This window comes from Trachemys scripta, chromosome 1, assembly GCF_013100865.1.
Source record: "Trachemys scripta elegans isolate TJP31775 chromosome 1, CAS_Tse_1.0, whole genome shotgun sequence".
NCBI classification, from domain to species: Eukaryota; Metazoa; Chordata; order Testudines; family Emydidae; genus Trachemys; species Trachemys scripta.
In genome coordinates this window covers 252,091,070-252,113,179 of record NC_048298.1, presented here as the reverse complement: position 1 = coordinate 252,113,179, position 22,110 = coordinate 252,091,070, and the positions used below count along the sequence as shown (strand labels likewise).

The following is a 22,110-nucleotide window of genomic DNA, read 5'->3' as shown; positions in this document are numbered from 1 at the left end:
AAATAGGTAGGCATTAGTTAGTGCAGTTCACATTCAATCCACAATGATCTTGTTTCATGTTAAGCTTACCTAATAGATGTTCTTCCTGACATCGGGGCCACTCCCGCAGTCCTTTATTCAGGTTAGGGCTTAAAAAGCTCTACTGAAGCAAACGGAACTGACATGACTACAGAGCACATGACTACAGACTCATAAGGAAGTGTCTGCAGTGTTAGGTGCACATTTAGAAGTGCCTTTAAATGATTATTCCAGCAATGGAGCCAAAGTCTGTCCTGATTTTCTCCCTGTGCAACCCCAAGGAAGATGGAGCCCCAACCTACTGCCACCGAAGTTAGTAACAAAATTCCCATTGACTTAAATAGGAGCAGGACCGGGTGTAGGATAAATCACTCACTACTTAGTGCAGTGGTCCGCAAACTTTTCATATCGTACCCTCTTGCCCCTGTCTGCGCCACCTCCTGGGAGCTGGTCTGCGACCTAGGGGAAGGGGGAAATGAGGGAAAAGGGACTGAGGCTGGGACCGGGCTGTGGGCAGAGCAGGACTGGGTGGTGCTCCCTCCCTGCCCTCCGTGGGAGCTGGCCCGGGCCCTGCTCCGCCCCCTTGAACATTCTCCCGCGTCTCTTTAGGTGGCGCGCCCCACAGTTTGGGGACCACTGACTTATTGAGATGTATTGATTCTCAAAGATGAAGTCACCAGCAACAACAAAAATTGAAGGCCCTCAGGGTTTCAGTGAACCAATTTTGGGGGGCAAGAGGATAAATATATACAATATATCCTCAATAATCCTAGTTTTTAAAAACTCAACATAATAGAAAAAGAGTAGCTTGTATTACATTGTAATTACATAAAAAAATAGGACACATCTAAAAATACAGGACTGATCACTCAAGCTTTTTAAATTTAGTGTTTTATTACTATTTAAATTCAAAAGCAGCTAAGTCTTTTTTTATGAAGGCAGCTACCTTGAGAAATGAATGCAACTGCAAGGAAAAAGTTTATTGAATATAAAAACAAAAACAAAAAAAAATACAAATAAGTGTTCAATACCACATCTGTACCTTTCTTGTTCCCATTCAAGTTGTCTAGCTATATTTTTATAATTTGAAGTTTTATATGAATACACATTAAAACCTATTCTAATAAGTAAAGCAGAAACACTTTCCCAGTATTAAGTTTCAAGGCATACACCAACAAATTTGTAAACTATACCATTTTTCAGCCTCTGACACTTACTTTAAATCATGCTGGGAAATGTTAACATTTTAATACAAAGAAAAAGTTTATTTAAAATGTTCACATTTTTATATAAAATTCAGGATAAAATATAAAAAAATATTATACATTTTTTTAAAAGGCTTTAAAAATACTGATAAGTAACATTCTGCAGGAAACGTCAATGCTTCTGGGCTTTTTTAGAAACTGGTTTCAGTCTTACAAAGAAACAACAGGGAGAAATCCTGGCCCCAGTGAAGTTCGTGGGAGTTTTGCCACTGACTTCAATTCGGCCAGGATTTCACCCCAAGTTTCTAAATACTGAGGGGCTAATTACATGTGTGTAAATCCCCTTGTAAACTGCTCAAGGTTAAAAGACACAAGCATTTTGTAAACAATCTTCCTTGTTATTAATGTACAATTGAAAAAAATGAATAGGAGTCAGAATCTTTTAGACAGGGTCTTTAACTCTGTATTATGATATAACGGAAATGTCTGCCATTTTGAATTGAACAGTTATATATCTGAAGAGTCACTCCAATCAGTTACAGTGACTAAACTGCTTTTTAAGGTGCTTGTTGTATCAGCATCATGAAATCCTGTTAACAAAATAAATAAAAAAAATGAATTAGATGATAAAACTAAATTACAATCAATCATAATTCAGCATTATTTTCCTTCCAACTGACACACAGGGTGAAATAAGGCCCCACTGAAATCAATTACAAAACTTCTATTGACTTCAACGGGGCCAGGATTTCACCCACAGGAGGAAAATTATAAATAGCTATATATGAAGACTGCTTCCCTCATTACAGTAGGGACCATGATACTAGCTGTCAGTGCTAATACTGCAGGCCTTTCTGAAAATGATCTATGTATCTTTTCTACACATAAAAATGACATTTTTAAAGTCCAATATCTTGGAACTGTCCAGGGCTAGAAGCAATTGTTTGTATCCCCCACAGGAAAGATAAGAATCTCTCCTTTCCAGTGGTATAAAGCTCCCTTTTCAGCCTGAGTCACAAGATATAAATCTTAAACTGCCAGAGGTCAAAGACTTAATATTATTCTCAAACCAGGTAATTTAGGGGGGAAATTCCACGTTTGGGAGGGGAAGGAGACTTTTTTTTTCAGACAGGTTATTTTAAAAAAGGATGGCAGCAGCTTGAAGGTGCTCAGAGTCTTGGAATATTAGAATAAATTTTGTATCTTTTTTTATATACTGATGACAAAATAACTTTTTAAAAAGTTATTTAGTTTCCATTGTAATTAGATATTGTGACTAAAACATTTTTATACTACACTTAAGTTTTTCTTTAACGATGGCAGGTGCTTAAATCCAATTTTCCCCTCAAATACTGTAAATGTTTGAATATGTTACCTTCCTCCTTAGGCATATTTGCCTTAGGAACACCCCAGGCATGTACCATTGATGCAGTATTTGATTCATTATTCTTTTGAACTGCAGTTCCCTTCCGCCCTCTCTCGTCTTTTGCTAATAAACAATTTTCTTCTTCTACAGATGATATATCCCAGTCATCATCATCAACTTCTGTGAACTAATAGGAAAAGAAAAAACATAAGGGCTTTTTTCTGTTAAGGAAGGGTTGTTTTTTTTTTTTATTTTCTGGAGTTCTTCTAAAGGTAGAATTGTTCATAAATCTACTTATGAAGATTTAGGAGCAGATTAGGAAGGGGAACTGGAAATGTGTGGAAGTGAAACCCTTCTAAAAGGTCCCCTGGTGCACATACATCAAGGGCTGTATAGTCCTGTGTCATAGCACCTTACTTTTATGTTTCATTTCTTTTTACACCTACATACATATACACACACACACACTTTTAACCTATGAATATGCTGAATGCAGAAAGTTATGTTAATTCACTGTTAGAGTTGCACAATTAAAAATAATAAAAAGTGAAAAGAACTGAAAAAGTTAAAGGGCCAAATGCTAAACCATGGAAATCAGCACAGTTCTATTGTACCAAGCAAGACTGATTTACCCCAGCTGAGGACCTAATGCAAAGATCACACTACAATGTTAGCTTGCACATCAAGTGTGTTTTATGGTATACCTGGCCTAACATAATGAATCTTGACTAGGATTCGTAGGCACTACCACAGTATAAATACTTCATTATTAATAAATAGCATGTTAATTTAAATATTAGATGATATTACTTATAAGAAAAACAAATGAACACATTATATGCTATACATGCAACTTGGCAGAGTTTAGATTGCTGCAAAAACTTATTTGCTTTTCTTGACTTGTTTTTCAATTATGCAACCTTAACAATGTATTAATTCAAATTCCTTTCTTTAAAGGGAAGTAAGGGGGAAGAGAGCGTTGAGAAAAGGGGGGGGAAGGATTAAACATAACTGAGTTAAATATTCATAGGAGTTCTCTATATCTAAATTTTGGCATGGTGCCTATCTTTGTAGTATCTTCCCTCCCTAAGAATTAAAAACACACATAATATCAATCTCTCCCTTGCTTCCTAGGACGTAGGTGTTAGCTTTTCTTTATTAGAATGCTGGGCTTGACCAATAAGGAGGAATTGGTTGCGAATCTGAAGGTGGAAAGCAATTTGGGTGAAAGTGATCATGATATGATAGATTTAATGACTTTAAGAAAAGGGGGAAAAAAAAGAGAGAGCTGCAGAATAAGGAGAATGACTTCAAAAAAGCAGACTTTAACAAACTCAGAAAACTGGTAGGTAAGGTCCCACAGGAAGAAAATTGAAGGGAAAAAGGAGTTCAGGAGAGCTGGCAGTTTCTCAAGGAGACAATATTAAAGGCACAACTGCAAACTATCCCAGTGTGAAGGAAAAATAGGAAGAACAGTAAGGGGCCAATATGTCTCCATGAGGAGCTCTTTAGTGACTTGAAAATCAAAAAGAAATCCTATGAAAAGTGGAAACATGGACAAAATCAGAAAGGTTAAGGGACAAAATCGGTTAAACCCAGCAAGGGACATAAAAGGCAATAGAAGAGGTTCTATAATACATTAGGAGCATCAAAAAGTCTTAAGGAAAATGTAGGTCCTCCATTTATCAGGGAAGGAGAGCTAATAACTAATGACATCAAGAAGGATGAGGTGTTTAATACCTATTTTGCTTCAGTCTTCACTAAAAAGGTTGATGGTGATCAGATATTGTTAATATTAATTATTTTGAGTAAGTCAAAATAGGGAAAGAACAGATTAAAGAATATTTAGATAAAAGTTAACTTAAGAACATAAGAATGGTCATACTGAGTCAGACCAAACGTCCAACTAGCCCAGTATCCTGTCTACTGTCCAATGCCAGGTGCCCCAGAGATAATGAATGGAACAGGTAATCATCAAGTGATCCACTGCCCTGGCACCCATTCTCAGCTTCTGGCAAACAGAGGCTAGAGACACCATCCCTGCCCATCCTGGCTGATAGCCATTGATGGACCTATCCTCCATGAACTTACCTAGTTCTTTTTTGAACCATGTTATAGTCTTGGCCTTCACAATATCCTCTGGCAAAGACTTCCACAGGTTAACTGTGCGCTGTGTGAAGAAATAATTCCTTTTGTTTGTTTTAAACCTGCTACCTATTAAATTCATTTGGTGACCCCTAGTTCTTGTGTTATGAGAAGGAGTAAATAACACTTCCTTATTTAAGTTAGCTGTATTAAGTCAGCAGGGCCTGATGAAATTCATCATAGGGATGAATTTAAGAAATTAAGGAACTAGCTGAAGCAATCTCAGAACCATTAGTGATTATCTTTGAGAACTCCTGGAAGATAGGAAAGGTTCCACTGGACTGGAGAAGGGCAAACTTTAGAGTGTTTTAAATATTTGTTACAGGGATTATTTTTCTACATCCCTTTGCTTCGAAAGCCAAACTCCCCTAGGACTATGTCTAATGATACAGGGCTCTGTACAAGGACTTAAAAACCTTTAAATATACCCTAAACTAGCTTTTCAATACCCTGATTGTGACAATTTTATGCTCTGATATATTGGGCCCTTGCAGGACTAGCCCTATTACATTGGAAACACACTTCGGAAATAACATTGGGCACTTTCTTCAACATTACCTCATCCAGACAGATGGTAGTGAAGGGGAATAGATGACAGATTGCAAATCCTCTAACCTACAGGCAGAGACAATTGAATAAAAGACCATCTTGATGGTCTCTCATAATAAGGGAACTAAGCATAAGGGTTTGGAATAAGGAGGTAAAGTTGCCTCAGTATCAATTTTAAATATTAGGAGAGAACCTCTTCTTGGTCCAGACCATCCATTTCCCTATCATCATGAAGAATCTACAGAATAAAGGAATGGGAACCTATAGACTGAAACTCAATTTTCTCCTGAATGGCTCAGAATGCTGAAGTCTGCCCTTTAGGGATACTCTAAGCCAATTCATTTTCTGCCCTACCCATCCAATTAATGTTAGGATCTGAGATGTCAGAAAGACATACACTTTTGAGACGCACCATTTGGAGAACATCCTCCAGGAATGGTAGAAAAAATGGTTACTAACATTTCTCTAACTGTTGTTCTTTGAGATGTGTTGCACATGTCCACTCCAATGTAGGTGTGTACACACTCAGAGCACAGTTGCCGGCATTTTTTCCCTTAGTGGTATCTGTTGGGTCAGCTTTAGTGCCCCCTGGTGTTGTGCGATTATATAGTGTTGGTATAAAGAGCCCTACTAACCCTGCTCCTCTTCAGTTTCTTCTTGCCGACCATCTCCGAGAGTGGGGATGGAGGGAGGGTTTTGGAACGGCCATGTGCAACACATCTCAAGAACAACAGTTACAGAAAGGTTAGTAGCAGTTTTTTCTTCTTCGAGTGCTTGCACATGTCCATTCCAATGTAGGGGACTCACAAGCAGCTGCACTGGAGGTGGGTTCGGAGATTAAGGACATGCCGACTGTAACAGCTCGACCAAAGCCAGTATCATCTCTGGCCTGTTGCGTAATGGTGTAGTGCGTCTTGAACATATGAACTGACAACCAAGTTGCCTCCCTGCAGATGTCCTGAATTGGAATTTGTGCCAAAAAAGCGACAGAGGAGGCTTGAGACCTTGTAGAATGTATCATTAGGTTAGCCGGGGGCAGAATATACGTAAGCTTGTAACATGGTCTGATACACAAGGTAATTCACGAGCAGAGTCTCTGTACAGAAATGGGGAGATCTTTCATTCTTTCCGCTATCGCTATGAATAGCTGAGTGGATCTGCAGAATAGTTTGGTTCTTTGTATGTAAAAAGACAGGGCATCATGGATCTGATGGCCAGGTGCCCAGTGGTACTGAAGAACTCAGTGCCGAGGTGGGGTAAGAACGGCCTGAGGAGCAGCTGGGTTGGCTGCGTCTATGGGGGGAATACGATCCCTCTTCTAAGTCCAATGATTATGAGCTGCGCTGCAGAGACCAGGGTGGTTCCCTGCCACTCGGTGCCAGAGAGGGTTGCCGAAGAGATCATGCAGCTGTCAGTGAGGGTGATCCCTAGGAAAGCTGTCGCGGTACTAGGTGCGGAGCTGGTGGTGATTCCTTTACAGCTGTGGGCACCAGAGTGTTGGGTCCTGACTCTCTGGTGAGGGTTAGAAGGTCCCTTGTCGCAGTGAAGGCTTCGGGAGTCAATGGCACCATAAACTGGCTGGTGCGCTGACCCATAGTAAGTGTCACAGTGCTTTGGGTGTGGGTACCTGACAGTGAGGCTCCGGGGATGAAGAGTGGCCCCCCATGGGTCTCGCTCTCTCCCTAGTCCTTTGGCACCAGAAATCTGCTCTTCTCCTGGTGCTTGTGGTGTTTCTTCTTGGGCACCAACAAAAATGATCAGTGCCAGGAGACTCGGATTGAGGAGGAATACTCTGCACTGAGGCTGAGGTACTCGATGCCGATGCCGAGTCCAAGCGCAGCTCCAAGGCTGGTTTTAGGGCCGTCTCCATGAGGAGGACCTTCAATCAAGCAGCTTGGTCGTTCTGAATCTGGGGCTTAAACTCCTTGCAAATTTGGCAGCGGTCTTTCCTATGAGCTTCCCCTTAGCACTTGAGTCAGCTCGAGTGCAGGTCACTCAAAGGCATAGACTTGCTGCACAAAGCGCAAGGCTTGAACTCCATGACCAAGGCATAACTCAGATTGGGACGGTGGACAACCCTGCAATCTAAGAGCGGAGGAGTCCAAACTATCTAGAAACTACTAAAACTACACTAACTACTAAAACCAACAACTATTTACACTAAAAACTGAGAGGAAAACCACTAAGAGGAGGATTGCCTAGGCAATGAGGGTTCCAACAACTGTCACAGGCAGCAAGAAGGAACTGAAGGGGAGTGGGGTCGGCAGGGCCCTTTATACCGACACTATGAATGCACAACGTCAGGGGGCACTACAGTTGACCCAACGGATACCACAAAGGGAAAAAATTCTGGCAACTATGCTCGGGGTGCACATACATCTACACTGGAATGGACATGTGCAAGCACTCAAAGAAGAACTTACCTTCACATTACTGACCTTCAATAAGTGAAAAGGATTTGGACTACCCTGGCCGTTAAGCTCAGGTGAGCTACAGAGACCCTTTCAAGAACCAGATTTTCAGGATGAGTTTTTGTGGGACACTTAGAAGAAGCTGTAGGCAGGATTGAAGTTTGGAGGACTGGGAAACTTCTGATTTATTTTTATGAAAAGGTGTTACTCAGTTTTCCCTTTGTACTGTTAGCAACTGGATATGAAGGGGTTAAGTTCTTTCAGGAAACAGAAGCAATTAATGACTTAGGAGGAAGTGTGGGTATCCTCAAGTAGGTCACAAAGGAGTCAGAAGTGCAATTACCTCAGGAACTGTGACAAGAAGGCCTGAATTTACGTGGTCTTTGGCTTAGCAAGGTCAGTGAATGGGAAGGAAGTCCAAAGACTCTGGATGGAAAATGCTTTCAATGCCCAGGCTGCCATCTCTGAATCTGTTGCAAAACTCCTGCTACTGAGTATTGCTCTTCATCTTGGCATATCTGATAAAACAATAATTTTTAATGACCACTCTCCTAGTTTTTCTCCACTAAGTGTGATACCCACAAAGCTTGGATATGGGATTCTGCCCATAGCCTGAATTCTGATGACCCTTCAACTCCCCGGAACTTGTTGATATAAGCAATGTGTGCCATGCTGTCTGCTCGCATCAAGACAGAAAGAGTGCATATATAATCCCTTAAAGTGAAGGACCTTTAAGAGCTCCTGGGCAATGACATGGTACTGCTTGCCCTTCTTGGTCAAAGTCCCTTAAGCTGATTCTGATTGTATTGCCGTTACACAATAACGGCAACCAAAGCCAGAAGGAAAACATGTGGAACAAGAGTTTATAAACAGTAACCACTTCAGGAAATGGAATTCCCATTCATTTCAGGGAGGAGTGATACAGTGTCCAAAGAAAATGATGGATCTTAAACATTCTCCTTTCAGACTCCACTGAGCTAGGAAGGAAGTTCCATGGCACTAGTTTAATGATGAATAACATGATCCCCTGCATATGTATCTCTGAAGGGACATGCCCACCCACTGGCCAGGAGGAGGCTAATGAGCTCCTCTGGGCCTGTGCTGCACTAATGAAGCCCAGCCGCACAGCTTGTTCCTCCTGGAGAAGGAGGAGGGGCTTAAAAGGGGAAGCTTACCATAGGAAAGGGCAGTGACCACGAAGAAGGCTGCTCCACGCAGAGACTGATAGGAACTGAAGCAGGCCAGTCAAGGAGGAGACAGCCACGGAACACGCCAGAGCCACCTCAGCTGACAGCAAAGCAACACGCCCCAGGAAGAGGGGTAGGAGGTAAACCCTGTGAAGGGGCAATAGACTTTCAGAAACTGAGTCCGTAAAGCCCTATCCAATGGCTGTCTGAGAGGCTGACCCCTGAGTTCCAGCCAGACTCTCCTCTCTTGAAGGGGAAGGGAGGAAGAAGAACCAGTCCTCTGCCAGTGAGCAACTGCCCCAGAGAACTCCCCACAAGTGCAGCCACTGGGGGAGTAGAGAGGGTAAATCTCCCTTGCCAAAGCTTAGAAAACACTGTGATTTGAGCTGCCAGAACTATTGTCTTGGTGTCTTCTCCAAGTTGATCACAAATCCCAAGCTTGAAATAAGTGACGTTCTAATATCTACTGCTGATTTTTTCCTTAGAGTAACTTGGGATCTCACAAAACAGTTGTTTGGATAAAGACCATTGTGTCTCAGAGCTTTCATTCCACTACAAAGCATGACTGGGAAGACTTGGAACTGATGAAAGCCTGAAGGGCAAAGAGCAGCACTGATAATGATCTGGAGCTTGGACCAACTGCAGACACAGCACACTGATATCAGTGAGAGATCTGCTGGAGTTTGAGCACGGCATGTAGTCCTAAATATCTATACCAACATATAGATAATAATTAAAAAAGGAATTCGGTACTCTTCAGAGACTGAGTTTGACACCTCTGTACCCAACAAAGTTCTAGAAACAAAAAGACTTTAGCCTATGACATAATCAAACAGGTCTTTCTGAGCCCTCATTTCTAAGAACAAATGTGACTATGTGAAAAAACAAGTAAAGAAAGAGACCCAACTTAGGTAAAACTCTGCAAGTGCGTTGGGAATGACATTTTTACTGAATCAGATTAATCTTACTTTTCCTAACATGGAAAACAAACAGTAGCAAAAACAACAACAACAACAACTGAAGCATGTGTTGGTATAGATAAATGTAATTAACAAATAATGTAATACCTTCAGTTCTTGTGCATCTTCTTTTTTAATAAATGCCTGTGTGACATTAATTCCTCCAGCTGGCTTATTCTTATTTCCATGGCTAGAAAGAGTATTTTCAACTTGTTCAGTCAGTTTTTGGATAAGTGCACCTAAACAATCATTAAAAAAATTACAGGGATACTGTCAGTTTAAAAGTATCTCCCCTTCTATGTCATTTACCAAATCTTAGATTAATGAATGAAAGATATTAAAAACATGAATTTACTTTTCACCATTTATTATTTTTGTTTTTTTAATTTCTACAGTACTGCAGCTTTAAAACAAAAACCAAAAAAACCCAGCAGTTCTATTCAGAAAGGTGACTAAAAATGGTAGTGAGGTTCCATGTTTATTGTTTCTCAATCATTAGGACATATAATATACCCACTTTACAAATAAAAATGTTTTCTACCTGCTGGCATGCAAATTCAGTCCAGGACATCTAAGTCAAGTTGGGTTCCTTCTTTCATGGAAGCAAAAACAAAAATTCTGCAAGCCAAATTATGCTCAGTGATACTGCTGTAATCTTATTGTTTTTAATTTGATTGCATAGATGTAAATGATTGGTCCTGTAATTAAATGATTGCTTCTTTAACTGGAATTTAGTAAACAATTGTGTTGATGACACAAAAGTAGTAACACACACCAGCCCCCTCACCGATAGCCCTTCAGAGTTAATACAGCTAACAAGAGTAAAGCAGTAAAAATTCATTTTTGTCACTTCAACTTCCAGCCACTGGATTGTGTTGTGCCTTTTTCTGCTAGACTGAAGAGCCCATTATTATATTTGTTCTGCATGTAGATACCTATCAACAGTAATCAAGGTCACGCCTTAACCTTCTCAGCTGCGTTCATACAGTGCCCAGCACAGTTAGGGTCTGATCTCAATTGGGGTCTCTGAGTACTACAGTAATATTAATAAGAGTAAAAGAACAATATATTATGAACTTGCATAGAGAGGAATATACACGATAATGTATATTTTAGCTTTAGAGTGTTTTGTAACTCTGATTTTATCACCTATTAGGTATTTTAAAATCATTTATACTTTACCTTAAATTATTATTTATGTACACAAAAATAATGAAAAAACCTTTTGAAGGCTTGGAAGGTGTTTCAATCTCCTCCATTTCACTTTCTTCAGTCCAATCCATATCACTTTTGCCTGTAACCATCCCACAATTATTCATGCTGTTGCTAGATGCTTTTAGCTGCAATAATTCTGGTGATATATAAGAGTGCATAATATCATCATCATCATCCACTTCCTCTTCTGAGCTGAATGGTGGAGTGCTAAAACAAAAAAGCATATCAGATGAGGATTTAAATGGGTTTCAGTATTACACAGATTTGCGCAACTTTGTGCTTCCTGTGTTTTTTCCAATACATTTATGCATTTTTCTGTTTGAAAAAAATCATCTATAGTAACCTGGAGTGCATATACAACTATTTAAAAAATGTGAAGTTATTAAATAAACTGAAAACTCAAAATCATTCTAAAATGAATGTACTTATAATCCCAAATGCAAACATCATCACAAAAACAAAAGCCAGAGCATACAGTCAATCTTGCAAGATCAACAAATGTATGCTTTCATGAATCAACAGGGAAAACAAAGTTCAGGGTCAAAGATGTTCCACGAAGAAAATTCTGCTCCTGGTTCCTCCCAGTTAAAAAACATAGGGACTGTTAGCAGCAGCTTCCTAGTTTATCTCAATTGGTCAGCAGGCACCCACAGAAAAAGTGAATTCTGAGATAATGAGTACCCAATCGATCTAGGACTTTACAAATCAAGCTTAATATCTAGAATGCATCCAGAGACAAATTGGTAGCTTGAGCAATTTACAAAGTACAGGTGCAATATGCATGACATGAAAAGCACCTAGAATACTGTGTTCAATTTGTACATGCTAGAAAAATATTGACAAAACGGAACAAAAATATTAGCAACAAAGTCTTAAAAAATTAAGGTCTCAACAGACAAAGACATAATATGGGACAGACAAAAAAGTGACATCACCTCATGATACTCTATGCTCTGCCTGCTCAATTATTAAGAATACACATGCTCAAATCAGAGCATGACCTCTGTTAGGGAGTATAACAATGGACTCAATAGGTATTAAATTTTAAGAAAAAAAACATATGATTAATACAGAGCTTTGATTTCAGCTTAATGTTTTTTTGTATTAGCAATTTCAATGTCCAGTCAAGGGCAGTTCACTAGAAAACAATTTCTTCAAGACCAGAAATGAGCAAAACTTACCCAATACTAGATGTTTTTCTGGAAACCCCCTCTCGAAAAACACGCTTCCTGGGTCTATAACAAACAAAACAAATTATTTCTAGAATCCGACTGCCAACTACATATACAGTGAAAAATCTATTCCTTCATATACAAAAATAATAATTTTGTGGCTAGTCCCCATTAAAAACTAGCCAGAAATGTTCACATCAACTCTCTTGTTCATGAAAGGAAGAATAAACCTATAACACTATTAGCAGAACACGAATGAGTTATTTATGGCACAAGTGCTAGGAAAGTGCTGTCTCTTACTTTGGTGTAGATGTATTCTCAGCAGAAGTCATTCTTTGTCCAACTGGGCATACAACTGTAGAAGTCCGCTTTGCTGGTTTTGGCTGCACTGTTGATAAGGAAGTTGCCATATGAACCATCTTTTGTTTATCTAGAAAAGAAGTTATGTTATCAATCTGAATATTAAAAAGAAATATAGATGTTGTTGCTCATCAGAAATCTTAAGTGAACTTGTGGCTATAAAAAAAAAAATCTTTGAATGCTGCTCAAAGCAGCCATTGATTTTCTCCATTATTAGAGAGAGAGAGAGAGAGAGAGAGAGAGAGAGAACGCTTCTGTAATCAAATAAAAAGTAGAGCGCTTTTTAAGAGGTGAAGTGTAGCTGGCAGCTATAACATAGCTATTTATGTAAAAGATTATAAACACAACCATAAATAAATGTACATACAAAACTTTTACTTTAGGGACTAAATACACAAACAGAATTATTTAAAAAAACCTGGTACCAGTAAAATAAAATAATTATGAAATTTGTCCAACCTTCTGAAGCAAGACGAGAGCTGGAAACAAGCCTATTACAAGACGAAGATCTCTCCTCAATCCTGAAGCTGACTTGGCGTTCAAGATGCTCTCGAATTAGTTGAATGTCAGGCACTTGTTTCTCTTTCTCTTCTCTAGCAGATTCGACAGAAACTAAGACTTTGTTTAAGTAGTCACTTGGGATACCACGAACACCCTGAAGAAATAATACAAGTTATTGTTTGATGGACAGCATAACTAACATAAAAACATTTACATTTTATAAACCATTGGTTTAGCCTTTTTGACTGCATTTAGTTTAAACCTTTTTGTCTTCGCACCTTCAAGGCGCTGTATAATTTTATCTCTCTTTTTCTCCTTCAGCTTTTACCATATCACCTTCTACACTCTTGCTCCATCAATGATGCCATCCTCAATGCCTATCTGTCAGCTTCTGATTACCTTTTACATAACAAACAGAAAACAATACTTTTCTAAATATATATATTGTAAAATACTTTTTGTAATGGCTTCACGGCTGTTTTATAAACAATGCATTACTAGGGCATATTCTGTTGTCATTCAGAACAGAATGCTACTGCATATGTGAACTCTGGGATATCTCACATCTCCTAAGTGGAAGACACAGAAACCTTTCAGAGAACGACATTTGACAATTGCTGAGACACAACAGATCTCATATATTGTACAGAGATGGAAGTCAAAAACAGTTATTGATTCCCCAGTCTAAAACCTCATGAACCTTATATAAAGGACTGTCCCTACATGTGTATATTCCTATAACTACTTATTTACTGAATACCAACAGTGTACTTGGTACTGTATGAACATATAACATGATACAGTCCATGATCCAAGGATTATCCACAATCCAATTCATACAAAGACAGTGGAATTTACAAGCATAAAATGCACTTGGTAACTGCTCAAACTGTAAGAGAATCAGATCCTGTTTAGAAAACACTGTTGAATGGTTTTGTAGAAGTGCATTTTAAGGAGGATTTGAAAGAAAAGAGGAACATCATTTAGCACGTGAGAAGAGTGAGGGAGTGCCAAAGGTAAGTTCCCCCACAGAAGAAAATGAAAGACAAAAGTGAAAGGGGGATACAAAAGGGGTGCTAGGAAGAAGGGAGGTAAGGAGAATAAAGAACACAGGTGGAGGCAAAGCGACACAGAACTTTTTATATAATACTGCCAACTCAAAGAATTAAAAACCATGAGTTGGACCCCACTATGAGTTTTTTCAAAATAATAAATTTTGAATTCTTTTTCTTTGCCTTCTAGTTTCTGTACTTTTCGGGTGCACTCATTTCACTTTTTCAAGCACTCTTCAGCAACCATTGGGGCTAGAAACTTTTTTTAATTAGATCATCACACAATTTCTTCATTTCAGCAGCTGCAGCTTTGACAGACACTCCAAATATCATGAGACTTGCCATAAAATCACAAGAGTTCAACTGGCCAAGAGGGCCAGATCCTTCACTGAGTAAACTGTTGTAGTTCCACTGAAGTCAATGGAGCTATGATGACTTACACCAGCTAGGGATCCATCCCTGGGATTACTAAATTGATTCTGAATGAGCAAGGAAGTCAGCAAAGGGATTAAAAGAAAGAAGGGGACCCTCTGTGAAGGGAGAGGCTCATTATTTCAGCAGCAGAATTTTGATAAGATTGGTTGGAGGAGGGATGAGATGAGATGTGGGACTGGTAGGAGGGGGTTGTGTTAGTTTAGCTTAGAGATAACCAAGGTACTTACCGTGGAATGGGTAGAGTACAAAGGACAGATTTCTGAGATACTACACAGAAGCAACATGGTTCGGCACCAACCTGGATGCAAGGGAAGGTGGCAGGGGTGGAGAGAGAAACTGAATATATTGCTGAGGTTGAGAGTCTGGGTTATGGAAAGGATAGAATAATGGAGAAGGGAGGGAGAGGAGCTGACTTGGGAGAGAAATGAGTAGGGAATAAAATTAGGCTGACTTTAAGTTTGTTGTAGGATTTCAAGGATCATTCAGTTTAGTTTCTCTTAAAAGGCCACCACAAGTGTCACACTTCCCAAGATGAAGAATCCAGTGCTCAGTGAGGGCTTTAGCTTGGCCCCAATCAGTGCTTGGCTAATCATTGGCGCTGGAAGGAGGCAGAAGATTCAGAGTTTCTTCTTCACTGTACTACAGTAAGCTCAAAGCCTTTGGGGGGGGGGGAAGGGAGAGAACGTCTTCAGAGCTCAGACAGTGCCTCTTTGTGACAGTGTGCAGCAGGACAAGGAGGGGCTCTACTCAGCTTAGTTCTTTGGCTGGTGAGAATGAGGATGAGGCCTGGGTTACACAGTTTTAGTATTGATATAACTATGATGGGGTGTGACTTTTTTTTAAACACTGATAGTTACTAGTGCAAACAGCTATACTGAAATAAAGATGCCTTATACTAGTATAGCTTATTCCCTTTTCTGTTCCAGAGCAAGCAATACTGGTATAAGCACATTTATAACTATACTGGTATAGTTAAAGTGGTACAATTTGTGTGTGTAGGAAAGGCCGAAGTGCTAGAAGATTGTGGGAAACTGAGAACCTGTTCTCCCTCAGGGGTGCTAGAGATAAGTCACTATCTAGCAATGAAGTGTGAGCTGGTTGAGATAAGCAGGGGAGCAACAAAGGGGAACCTACTCTAGGAATCAGATGAGCTCATTCTTGGTGGGGACCAACAGGGGCAGCTTAAAAAAAAAATGAGGTGAGGAGACACATCAAAATGCTGGGGACCCTGAAAAATCCCAGGATGGCAGAGGCATGCAGGGGAAGAGAGAGAAGTTAACTGTCTGCAATTTAGATTGCTCTGGCAGCCACTGTAATCCTCAATCAACTAAACAATGTCGGCAGCCAAAAGAAAGTCAGAAATAAAACATCTTGCTTAAAATTTTTGAAACTCCTCCCACCCACACAAATTTTAAATCCAATCCCCTTTCCCAGGCAGAGACAAAAATGAAACTGAGGTTCCAAGACAAGAGAAAGATTTTGTACTTGAGGACAGCTGTGTGGTCCTTATACTTTCTGCTAAAGCATTCAGTGACAGAGGAACACAAGGAGAACAAAATGGGTGTAAGGTAAGGGCCAATTCTCAAAGCAGCCCAAGGGACAAAAAGGAGCAAGACTAAGCCATATGTGAAATCTTCAATTCATAAGATCCAACTTGAAGAAAGGGGAGACCCTCAAATGTGAGGCACAACTAGGGTGACCAGATAGCAAGTGTGAAAATCGGTGTGTGTGTGTGTTTGTGTGTGTGCGCGAGAGAGAGAGGGGGGGGTCCTATGGGAGAGGGGTAATAGGATCCTATATAAGACAAACCTTGTAATATCAGGACAGTCCCAAGAATAACGAAGACATCTGGTCACCCTAGGCACAACTGCACCAAGGCAGCTCCAGATTGATCCTTGAAGGAATCTCAAATCCAAGCAGTCTCACTGCCCTGGATGTGGCTGCCTGAATTGTAGTCAAGGAGCACTTGCATAATGGCAAGTACTAGATCTAAGGTTTTATTTGAGAACCACATCTCATTTAACCTTATGGTAATAAATAAGTTATTTATGAGTATTATAGTAATATTAGTGAAGTTTAGACAAGTGGAGAGAAGTTAGCTCTGGAAAACACACATTAAACTACCAATACATACATATTGGTTCTGATTTTTCTTTATCACAGGGGAAAAAGATAAAAAGCATTGTGACAGGGTGTACCGGATCCTTTGAGGCCCCCTGCTGGAGGCCTTGCAGTCCTACCACACCTGCTCCAAGAAAGGAGCAATGAAGGACAATTGCTGGCTGGTACCAGAAGTCTAGAATGGCGAAGAAGGACTAGAAGGCTATGAAACTCCACAAATAGCCACTGGGGAGAAACCCTGCCTGGATAGGACTGTGAAGCTCTCCAGGCACAGAGGCCTGAGAAAGAGAGCCCTGACTAAAAGGGGACAGAAACTGAGAATCTCTTCAGGCAAGGAGGCCTGGGAGTAGGGTTACCACCTGGCCAGTATTTCACTGACCAGGCCGGGGTTTTTTTATGGATTTGCCAGTTGCCAGAAAAATAATTTAAACTGCCAGGTTTTTTTTATGGGGGTCTAAAGATTTGCATTGTTTATTATCACAATACACTGGGATAGCGAATGTTAAAAGTTTCTCTGTCCAGCTAAAGATGCTGCAGTGTTCCCACTTCCACAGTTTAAGTGATAACAAATCAAAACTGTTGAAAATACAGCAGCTGTGTCCCACCAACATGCAAGCGCACTGTGCGCGTATGTGAGAGAGGGCTTGAGGCAGGTAAGAGTGAGGAGACTGGGGATGTTATCAATCTTATCTAAATGTGTTTTCTCTCTAGATACTGTAAGTGGTTGATAAGGGGGGGGGAGAGTTTGCGGTTTGGGGTTGGGATTGTGGCAGGCTTGCCTTGGGGTGGGGGTTGGGAAGGGCTTTTTTTGGATTTCAAAGGTGGTAACTCTACTTGGGAGATACCCTGCTTAAACAGGAAACAGACCAGAAGGTGATGGGACAGAGTGGAAAGCAGCCCAGAGAATAGCAGCAGCAACCAAGTAGAGGAAGTAGTACATGGCTGTTTTCTATAGAGTCCCTTGGTTGGGTCTTGGAGTAGTGGGCAGGCCCAGGTCCCCCCCACTGGCCACTGGAGAAGTGGCCTAATCCCCAAGGAGGGGATTATACTCTACAATAAAAGCCCAAGAGACGGGCTGGGAATTTAAACAGGCCCAGGGATGGAGCTGAAGACCCTGAAAAGGGCCAACCACTTGTTGAACTTTGTTACCCCAGAAGGGAACTGAAGTTAAGGAGTAACCTGTCTGGAGAGTTGCGATACCATAGTACTGCTGAAGGCAGAGTCTCCAGGGAGAAAGCCCTGGGGGCACAGTTTTGAACAGGGCAGGGACAGACAAAGCTAGCCTAGAAGGGGCTGAGAACTAAACCCAGAGACAGGGCTGCAGACCAACAAGGTCATGGCAATAGTCTTTGTTGGACCTTTGTTGCCCCGGCAGGGGTTCATCCATTTTGACTATGTTGTCTTAGCCAGAGGCCTGAGCCACTAAAGACCTGTCTAATGAGGGCAACAGCTGACAGGGGACGCCAGAGAGAGCAGAGAGTGCAGGATCACACCTGGCCAATAGGAGGCATTTACAAGAGGTGAGTGCACCCTGTCATAAGCATTATTGTGGGGAGCACATATTAGAACAGCATAAAAACACCCACTATAACTTCCCTGTAGGAACTAAGGAAACATCCAACCTTAAATCAGTGGGCATTAAAGATAAAATACATGATCTTGAGGATGAGGGGACATTTCACAATGGTCTCTAGCAACCACCTCCGGCTGATAAGGTGTGTTCTTCCTCTCATGAGTGATATTCGGGCATAATGGTCATTGAGGGTTGTGGTAGGGAAGTGAAGGGGGAAGTGAAAAAAGGTGGAACAAAGGACCTTCTCACCACTTAATGAAAAATAATCATTTAAAATAACCTTACTGCTTTAATTCCCAAGGATTCCAACTTCTCCACCAGGGTCTGCTCCAAAACCATTCGTAATTCTTTAGTTAATGAAGGATTAGTCTTCAAAGCATTTATTAAATGTTGCTTACTTCTGCCTATTTTGTGTTCGTTTTTTTCTATTTCTGTAATATGATAGGAAAATTACATTCAAAAGGTATATTTTAAAAATGCAAAGTATCAATACACAGGATGAGACAAAAAGACAAAACTTAACCATGCATTTTTTATAACAATATACACATCTGTATGATATTTTCTTTGCGTAGTGGTATTTCGTCTGCTCAATGCTGCCTTTTTCTTTTAACAAAATCTGGAACTAATTTACAGAAACATAGATCTACTTAGAATCCACCACTTAAACAACCTTTAAGCAGTTACTCTCCCTTGATTGACAATGCTTTTTCATACTAGATCTATGTTGTAAAGATACATGCATGAATATGGAACTATGGAGAGTACAGTATGCACTTCTGGGAAAGGAAAATTATTTTGTGATAATTAAGTTCTCTAAAAGTAATATTTGAGGACAAAACCAAACTCTGTGTCATGTCTTCTGATTGGAAATATGACAAGCTAGTGATTTTTCTCATCTCCTTCGGAGCTCCCCGAACATTAAACATTCTCCAATAAGGCGTCAGGTAGTAGCCCTTTCTTAACCTTTCGGAAGTGAAAAGGTGAATTTAAATATTTTAGTAATTACAAAAATATGGTCTGAATTATCAAATTAACAGAATACACATGATAAATATTGCATGTCTTAAAATCCCCTAGACCTAAATACAGGATTTTTTTTCCTTTGAGGGCTGATGGCATCACACATACAAAGTAGGAAAGGTCAGCTGTATTCTTTATTCTTGCACTAGATGTCACTGAGACCAGCAACTCTTGGAGGAAAAATACAAACATCCTCAAATCAGACCCTGGCAGACAAGTAAAAGATTCAGGGCTAGATTATGCCCAGGTCCTACATGGCCACACAAAGGAGTTAAGGGAAGCAAAGCTCTCCCCACCTCCCAGACATGTAGAACCTGCCTGGACTGTGGCTTTGGCACTGCAGGAACATTCCTGGATACCTCTGACTTTCCCTATGACCAAGTGGGAAGGGACTATGGCACCTATCTCCATCCTGCACTGGCCAACAATGCTGATAGGGCACTCGAGGGGAGCATATAGCACCCCAGAAAGGGATATAATAGCATAGCTATGTACTATCCCATACAAAGGACCATGCCTCAAGGAACAATTCAGCCCTCTCTGATTTTTCATGTTTTATTTTAAAATAGACTTGTCATTATTGTCATTTGTAAACCTTATTTATTTAAAAAGTGATTCAATTTAACTTTCACATTTTCTCCTACTAATTTTTAAAAGTGCCATACAACTATCAGCAAACCTGTAAAATTACTCTGTAACAATACAGTGCAAAGGAATCAATTTGAATTACAGACTAAATCCAAGATTTTCAAAGGTGAGCAGTGACTTTCGCTGCCCAACAAGAAACATCTTAAAGGGGCCTGGTTTTCAGGGGTGGTTGCTGAGCACTTTCTGCAACTTGGGTTCCTTTAAGGTGGCTCAGGCTTGGCAATCAAAAGGTGAGGCACTTAAAATCACTAGTTACTTCTGAAAATCTTGACCTAAATGCATGTGAAACTGCAGCTAGTAGAAAATTAATTTACAAAAACCTACTTTTGATAATTTAGAGAACAGTATTTTATACTCACCTTCCTTGTTATTCGATCTTATATCTTATTTAATAATTTTATATTTGATCTTGTCCTCAATAATTTATTTGCAATCCCTTTGATTCTGTATTAAATATTGTTTCTTAAAAGTATTCATTAACTTGCTGTTTTTGTGGCTTAGAGCTATTAGTTCCTTTCTTATTCCAAAATGGAAACTGTTTTTTGTAAGCCATAAAAAACAAACATCTTTTAGGTACACTGCATAATCAGGGAATGGGAAACCACAAAAAGTCTGCAAGTTGTAAATTATTTCAAAACCTTGTTTAAACTTCTTGTTTGTTTTAATTTTCAGCTCTTCTGGTACTTTCTGTGGACTCATTGCCACAGGAATTTGCTGAAGCCAAGAACTCAGAAAGATTCAAAAAGAGACTGGATGTTTATAGGGGTATCAAGAATATCCAGAATTCTGGTAATTAATTAAAATTTTGGAAGGGATAGTAAACCTCATGGTTCAACAATTAAATCAAATCTCTAACTGAAACCAGGATTACATTTATTGTGGATAGCAGATTATCCTACATCTTCCCACTGTGGGATTCTCACACCTTCCTCTGAAACATCTTGTGCCAACAACTGTCAGACAGGATACTGGACTAGATGAACCTCGGGTCTGATTCTGTCAGGCAATTTCTATGTTCCTCTCAAAAAGTAATCTTTATGCCCAGCAATTTTCATACTCTCCCTCACAGATGTCTGTGACTGAGAACAAGAACATATTGATCTTTCTGGCTTTTCAGACTGTCTTCTTTCTTTGTTAGTATTGCAATATGTGCTTTTGGGCAGATCAAAGGAATCAAGGATAATCAGTCAAGATAGAAGATCTTTTATTGGACCAACTTCTGTTCATGAGAGAGAAAAACTTTTGAGCTTTCACAGAAGTCCAGACCTGAAGAAGAGCTCGGTGTAAGCTTGAAAGCTTGTCTCTCTCACCAACAGAAATTGGTCCAATAAAAGATATTACTGCACCCACCTTGTCTCTCTAATATCCTGGGACTGACATGACTACAACAACACAGTATACAAGATAGAAAATAGCAGACAGGAGCAGCAGTTGGACTGGGGGAAGGAAGGAGAAAATGCAAGCGAGCTCTACTAAAAATGGGTGAGGGCAGCTGGTTGTTCCTTGGGAAATCTCTCACTGAAGCACTGTACAGAAGTATTAACATTTCTCACATCATATCTTTCCCTTCAGGATTTAAACTCAATGCTTGTGAGGGTCAAGAAGGATTTTTCCTTTAATGTACAGTTCTGCATAACTGTCTGTGTATTAAATATGCATATGACATGAGAGAGAAGGTGTTGCCCTCCTCTGAAATATCAGGTACTGGCCACTGCCAGGGGCAGGATACCATACTAGGTGTTTATTCTAGCATGGTAAATCCTAGGGCCCTGATTCTCCACTTATCCAAGCTGCACTCAGGTGGAATGGAGGAGCTGCCACAGACAGTGGGGTTTGGTATGATAATTCAGAGTTGCCTAGGCCTGGCTCGAGTTTGCTGCTCCTGTGGAGCACTCTCACTTCATTAATTGCAAAAAGTTCCTGGGGTGTTAGGACAGCACCTCAGGGCTCAACTCCACCACGAATTCCCCCCTCCCCATCCTGCTCACTCCTCACCCCCCCCATCACCTTACGCGGAGGGTGGAAAAGTTATTAATATAGAAGGCAGCAGCACTGCCCTCACCAGATTTAAACCTCTGGAGAGTTCCCCTCCATGGACCCTCTCTGGACACTTTAAGCTTATGCAAAGTGGCCTTAGCAAACCAGAGAACATTGCCTTATGATCTTTTGT

General features: G+C 40.2%; 1 protein-coding gene across 4 annotated transcripts in view; it reads right to left on the bottom strand.

Annotated features, from left to right (window-relative positions):
• Positions 1-977: 977 nt before the first annotated feature.
• The window catches only part of DZIP1 (DAZ interacting zinc finger protein 1), a 77,329-nt gene continuing 56,196 nt past the window's right edge, over positions 978-22,110 (bottom strand). For all 4 annotated transcript variants that reach the window (XM_034758255.1, XM_034758254.1, XM_034758257.1 and 1 more), the window contains 8 exons: positions 18,555-18,700; positions 13,047-13,242; positions 12,528-12,657; positions 12,237-12,290; positions 11,063-11,262; positions 9,949-10,079; positions 2,599-2,776; positions 978-1,813 (listed from right to left, as the gene is read on the bottom strand). In XM_034758255.1, coding sequence (XP_034614146.1) covers positions 1,731-1,813; positions 2,599-2,776; positions 9,949-10,079; positions 11,063-11,262; positions 12,237-12,290; positions 12,528-12,657; positions 13,047-13,242; positions 18,555-18,700 — 1,118 coding nt within the window. In that variant the 3' untranslated portion in view covers positions 978-1,730. The remainder of the gene's footprint in view (positions 1,814-2,598; positions 2,777-9,948; positions 10,080-11,062; positions 11,263-12,236; positions 12,291-12,527; positions 12,658-13,046; positions 13,243-18,554; positions 18,701-22,110) is intronic.